At 28.0% G+C, this 6,342-nt stretch overlaps 1 protein-coding gene across 2 annotated transcripts; it reads right to left on the bottom strand.

Moving 5' to 3' along the window:
- Window positions 1-1,681: 1,681 nt before the first annotated feature.
- Window positions 1,682-5,630, bottom strand: LOC111893864 (protein THALLO). Of its 2 annotated transcripts, XM_052768393.1 has the most exons (16): window positions 5,416-5,630; window positions 5,179-5,270; window positions 5,023-5,098; window positions 4,807-4,943; window positions 4,603-4,719; window positions 4,549-4,566; window positions 4,335-4,468; window positions 4,164-4,251; window positions 3,898-4,077; window positions 3,673-3,819; window positions 3,396-3,595; window positions 3,200-3,305; window positions 2,869-3,125; window positions 2,709-2,772; window positions 2,539-2,607; window positions 1,682-1,966 (listed from the first exon to the last, which is right to left on the bottom strand). In XM_052768393.1, exons 1-16 carry the CDS (start codon window positions 5,513-5,515, stop codon window positions 1,835-1,837), a joined length of 1,917 nt encoding a protein of 638 aa, XP_052624353.1. In that variant the 5' UTR covers window positions 5,516-5,630; the 3' UTR covers window positions 1,682-1,834. The 2 variants fall into 2 exon arrangements, with proteins under 2 accessions (XP_052624353.1, XP_023745720.1); XM_023889952.3 differs by having other exon boundaries at window positions 4,549-4,719; window positions 5,416-5,629.
- Between the last annotated feature and the right edge of the window lie 712 nt (window positions 5,631-6,342).

Here is a 6,342-nt window from a genome sequence, read left to right as displayed (position 1 = left end):
TTAGATTTATGAGCCGAAATTGAACAAAAAATTATGGACTTTTGTTAGTGAAATGTATAAGCAATGTCCATTTAAATTAAGGGAAAATGACCTGCGAGGGTAATTACCTTTTCGACTTGGGTAACTTTATTTTTTTTGTACACATTTAACCATTTAACAAGTTAAATGGTCAAATATGTACAAAAAAAAAAGTTGTCTAAATGTGAACATTTTTTTTTACAAATTTCTTAAATTTTTTTATAATTTCTTACAACATTTTTATGATATTTTTTCACATTTTTTTTACAAATTTCTTAAAATTTTTTATATTTTCTTACAACATTTTTATGATATTTTTTTCTTATAGGTTTTTCTAATACAATGTTTTAAACTTTATTTATAATTTTTTTTTTCAACTTTTTTTATACTTTCATATAATTTTAATACAAGTGCTTTTAAACCTAATATTTTATAAATGTTTTAGAATTCTCTTACAAGTTTTTTACTTGTTTTTTTACATTTTCATATAATTTTTTTATAACTTTCATACATTTATTTCTAAACTTTCTTTACAATATTTTTAATATGTTTCACAGATTTTTTATGACAATTTAATATTTTATTTATAACATTTTAAAATACTTTCGTTAAATAGTAGTTTAAAACGTTGTATTAAAAAAATTAAAAGTTTATAAACTTCTAAGTAAAAAGCATTAAAAAGTTGGAATAATTTTAAAACATTTACATTATATAGATTTTTTTTTTTTGTTTTTTTTATTTGGTAAGTAATATTTTCTTTTTAAGTTTTTAAAAGGTTCTCCATACTTGTTGTTACACATTTAATTTATTTAATATTATTGTTTTTTTTTTGAAATGGAACTTCCCTAACGAGGGTTTCCAGGCCAGCTTTCGCGCACCGACTAATCCCCCGCTGCAAACATAAAGCTTTCACGCACCGACTAGATGCTATTTACTTTAAAAATATTGTATGCTTCAAAACAAAAGAAAAAAATATAAGAGGCTATATAAAATATTTCACAAAGCAAAAACATATTTGTTAATTAAAATATAAAGTTTAAAATTGATAAATATTTAATTAATATTTAGGAAATTATGGATATTTTAAAAATAAAATTTGAAAAAAATAATACAAAAAAATATGAAAAATAAAATCGCTGTTAAAAGTGGGGAAAATGACTTATCAGGATAATTAATTTTTCGTTTTGTTCATATTTAGACAACTTTCTTTTTTTTACACATTTAACCATTTAACTTGTTAATTTGTTCACATATTAACGTCAAGAAATTTTTTTTATTCTCTTTTCATTTTTTATGCCAATATACTTTTTCCATTTATATTAACTTAAACATTTGTGGTTAACCAATATTAACCATTAACCAAAACCGTTAACCGACAAAAACCATTAACCATAACCAATATTAACCATACCTAATGACTACCAAAATGCATTAACCAATCATAATGGTTATGGTTCGGTTTTGACCAATAACCGAACCAAACCACCCCATATACACCCCTAATCTTTTCCTTGCCAAAACGGTCTCATTATGACAAACGGGTTTTTTTTAACATTAACAAATAATAATAGATTGGGTTTTTATTTGTGGTTTTCCTTTTATTATAATCACTTTAATTATCTTTTAAGATTACGATTAAGCACCTTTTTCCATCACACCCACATCAACCAAGGAAGATTCATCATTCATCAGTTACTTAAAAATACTTTCATGATTTCAATCTAACAATTTAAAAATACATCTAAGAACAAAATTTGTGGTAATTTCATTTTCATCATCACATCACCTTAAAATTAGAAGTATAAAAAAAAAATGGTCAACTCTTGAATCGAATACTTCGGCTGAGAGTATTATTAATACCAGACCCTTCACCACCATATGGACCTGTTGGCGTCCTGTGTGCACGTACTTGCCCTTTCCTAGCAACTTCTTTCTTCTTGTGTTTCAACTGCACAAAATTAGTATATACTTTTAGCTTTCAAATTTTGGCCCCCACAATTTTGTATATTGGCAGGTATGCTCCCTATAAATTTTGGGTTACAAACTTTCACCACAAGACTTTTCTATATTCGCATGTTTGGTCCCTGGACTTTCGTATTTTTATAAATGAATAGTATAGTTTTAGCTTTTCAAACTTTGGCCAGAACAGTTTTGTGTATTGGCAGGTTTGGTCCCTATAAATTTTGGGTTTCAAACATTCACCGGAAGACTTTCCAATATTGGCATGTTTGGTCCCTGGACTTTCATATATTAAGTTATTAACAAATGAATAGTATACTCTTAGTTTTCATATTTTGGCCACAACAGTTTTGTATATTAGCAACTTTAGTATATTGGCAGGATTAAAACTTTCACCACAACAGTTTGGTCTCTAAAATTTTTGGGTTTAAAACTTTCACCACAAGACTTTAGTATATTGGTTTGGGTTTCAGACTTTCATATATTGGCAAATTTAGTCCCTAGACTTTCAAATATTGGCAAGAAATTTAAGTATGTTGCTATTAATGATATTCCACATACCTTGTATTTCTTTCTTGGATTTTTCAAATCTTTGTTGCGTTTGCGAGTCAACCCTCTGTTCTTCTCCATCTGTACAAAATCAAAAACAATAAGTTTTTTATCAAAGAAATATAATATATTAATTAAATAATCATAAATGTCATGAATATAATAATAATAAATATAATTACCGCATAATTGATGTGACGTTTCCCATCAACCAAAGTTTCTGGCATTGCAACCACAGGAGCAGTTCTACAAAACCAAAAAAAATAAAAAATAAAAAAATCACAATATGCCTTTACAAATTTATAATATATAACAAAAAAAATGATTTCAATATATATATACCTAGAATACTTTTGTGCTTTAGCAGCTAGTTTGGCATCACGTTTTATTTTGGTTTCTTTATAAAGATCAGTCTCTGATTCTGTCTCGCCATCTTCATTTGAGTCATCATCAACTCCATTAGCCTCAAGGGTAGTTTCGTCATTTTGCATATCATCATCAGAATGGATTCCAGCACTTGCAAGAACCCGTGTTTCATGCTTTCTTCGCCTTTCTCCAATGTCATCTCTCTTTGGTAAATCATCATCTCCAGATATAACCTTTTTAACAAAAACATCAAATTTTTTTAAAAAAAAATCATTAAAAAAAATTGTTATACAAAATTCTTTCTTACCCTGGGCTTCTTTATCTGAGTAACAAGTTGTGAAAGTCTAGACTTATTTTGGCTTCCATCAATATTAAACGTCTCATCATCAAAATCATCAAAAGCCTCAAACTTTCTGCTTAATTTTTACATAAAAATTAAAAATTATACTTCATAGACATTTTATTTAACCAAAAAGAATCAAAGTTACAAGAATAAAAGATACCCATTTAATGGTTTTGCATTCTTTTTAATCCCATCTGTTTTTGATGCTTTTATATTAAATACACCTTTTTGCTTTAGTTTCTCCTCAAGGGCAGCTCTGACTTTTAACATTTCAACACTTTGTAAGCCACGTTTCTCATTCTCTTTATCATTCTCACGCTTACGTTTTCCTCCATTAACAATTTTGGTTTCCAAATGAGGCTAAATATATAACAAGAAATGTAAAATTAGATGTTTATACAAGAAATTAAAGAATGTGAAAATAGTCAAATACTAACTTCTTTTTGTGTTTCTGAGAGTTCAATTGTGGGCTTGTGAGTGTTGATAGTAGGTGAAATCTCAATCTCATTTATTGTTGTTGTGGAAACATGTTTTTTGAGATAATCTTCAACCTCAAACGATAGATTTTCATCAAGTGGTTTCATCTGCAATAATAGGGAAATAGAGTAAACTTGTTGTTTTTATGAATATAGGGGTAGAATGGTAATTTTTACAAAACTAACCTTGTCTAACAAGTTCTTAATCTCCACAAGGCGAGCAAGAACAGGGTGATCAAGAACTGAATGCCCTTCGGATTTAAGAAGAAGATGAAAAGTGATTGCTTGACAATATGAAAGTAGAAGTTGCTTTTTCAACTCCATATATTGTATTCCAGGTTTATTTAAATTCTTCTCTTCTTTAAGCTTCACAAAAATAAAAAAAAAATATAAACTTTAGGATCTTTATTAAGTTTAATCATTTATGATGCCACTTAAAGAATAAAGATTACCTTGTTTAAAATTGGGTCAACTTTGGTCTCAAGCTGGTCAACAGCTTGATTTAGCTCTGATAACAAACCAACTAATTCTGGAGCTGAGCTGTTGAGCAAAAGATTGTTCAAGGAAATGTTATTATTTATAAAATTTGATTCAAAACAAGAAAAGTAATTAAAAGAACTCACTTGTATACAATGTCCATTTGTTCTTCTTTTGACAAAGCACTTGGATCCTTCATAACTATTTCAACACCAGTATCAGTATCATCTTCATTGTCCACTTTGGATTTTGATGAAACTTTTCCCTTTTTCATTTTTTCCTGAAATAATCATTTTAATAGATGACTCCTAAAGCATATATATGATATAACAGATGTTGTAAAAGATTTTGAATTTATACCTCAAATGTAGGTTCTTCTTCATCTTCATCTTCATCTTCATCATCTTCATCTTCATCTTCATCATCATCATCATCATCATCAAGACCATGGTCTGCATTTGAATATAACTTTGTTTTTTCATTTTGTAGCCTCACAACTTCTGCTTCTTCTTCATCTTCACTTGATTCTCCCTTTTGAAGCAATATAAAAAACATTACTTCAGGTTTAATTTAATTCAATATTATTGTCTTTGGAAAATATAATCATATGTTGTTTACCTTATCATTGTCATAATATATGTTTTTGCCCCTTCCCCAAGCTATACTTTTTTTCTCTTTATCTTCTTCATCATCATCCTGTGTTTCATCCTTGGCGCCTCCAATCTTTGCCTTTAAACTTTTTTGTTGTTTTGCAACTATCAACAACAATGAAATAAAACAAAATCAAAAAGGAATTTGAGGCATTCAAAACTAAAATCGGTCGATTGATCTTACTTTTTGCAGCTAATGTGTCATCTTCATCTTCATCTTCATCATCATCCTCATCATCATCTTCATCATCACTTCCATCCTGTAAACAATAATATATAATTAAATCAAAACGCGAGGAATAAAGTTTTGAAAAACAAAGAGGAAAGCTATCGGAAAAACCTCGATTTCAAAGACATGTTGGTCATTATCTTCGTCAGATTCCGCAATATCATCGTCTAGGTCTAATGGAACTATATCCCTCTGCTTATGAACTGAAATAAAAATATAAAAGAATCATAAACAGTTATAAAACAAAGTCACAGACACCTAGGCAAACAATAACTTTTTCGTTAAATGGAATTGGACAGATACAATACACACATACATAGTGGTTGAGAGAAAGATTGGTAAACTTACAAACATCAATTTCGTCGTCCATGTCGGAGTCTGAAAAAGTAGATAGTGATTTCTGAGGGGTTTTCTTGTTACTGCTCTGACCCTTTGATCCTTTCGCCATTATCACTCAACAGAAAGATATTCGAGATAGAAAAGAGAAGGACCGATTAGCATACGAAAGAGGCGCCGCTCACCTTACTTCAAAGGTAGAGCTCGATTAAACCCCAGTTTACAGGGTTTCTATATCAGACAGATGTTTTCTTGGGTTTTACTTATACAAGAATAATCCCTTGGCTATTCTTTATTTTACATTTTTCTCCCTTTCACAATATATTTTGAATAAATAGCCCATGTCTCATTTTTCAAACATTTGGTACACAAATTACTATCGTTTATTTCGATACAAATTACCAACGTTTATTAAATTTCCATTTTTGGATTTCAATGATATATAATATTTTCACTTATTAAATGTTCATTTTAGATTTCAATGATATTTTTCTTTATCCGGAAAACTCTTTATATATATATATATATATATATATATATATATATATATATATATATATATATATATATATATATATATATATATATATATATATATAGTTAGGTTATTTTGTTTTTACTATCTATTGTGTGCATGTTTGACTGATTCTGGACCAATCATTTTAGTTATTTTAATAAAGTAATTAATGCATATTACATGTTGAAGATATAATAGGTATTAATTACATCTTTAGCATTTAATATGCATTAATTATTTTCTTAAAATAACTAAAATGATTGGTCCATAATCAATATGAAAACATTTGAACATAACTATATATATATATATATATATATATTGAAGAGAAATTAAATGTCCTCCTACTTTTGTTTCTATAAATCCTCTTATCCAATTAAATGATGACATGTGTCATATTAGTATATTAAAATATTATTAAA

This window comes from Lactuca sativa, chromosome 2 (assembly GCF_002870075.4).
Source record: "Lactuca sativa cultivar Salinas chromosome 2, Lsat_Salinas_v11, whole genome shotgun sequence".
Classification (NCBI taxonomy): domain Eukaryota; kingdom Viridiplantae; phylum Streptophyta; class Magnoliopsida; order Asterales; family Asteraceae; genus Lactuca; species Lactuca sativa.
This window is presented reverse-complemented; position numbering and strand designations above follow the sequence as displayed.

What these genes read in the sequence shown, in the direction of transcription:
- LOC111893864 (XM_023889952.3), bottom strand. Translation starts at nt 5,515, where the DNA reads ATGGCGAAAGGATCAAAGGGTCAGAGCAGTAACAAGAAAACCCCTCAG. An exon ending in CAAATGGACATTGTATACAA is followed by an intron (nt 4,252 to 4,334) that starts GTGAGTTCTTTT and finishes TTTGCTCAACAG; the next exon opens with CTCAGCTCCAGAATTAGTTG. An exon ending in TTGACCCAATTTTAAACAAG is followed by an intron (nt 4,078 to 4,163) that starts GTAATCTTTATT and finishes ATTTTTGTGAAG; the next exon opens with CTTAAAGAAGAGAAGAATTT.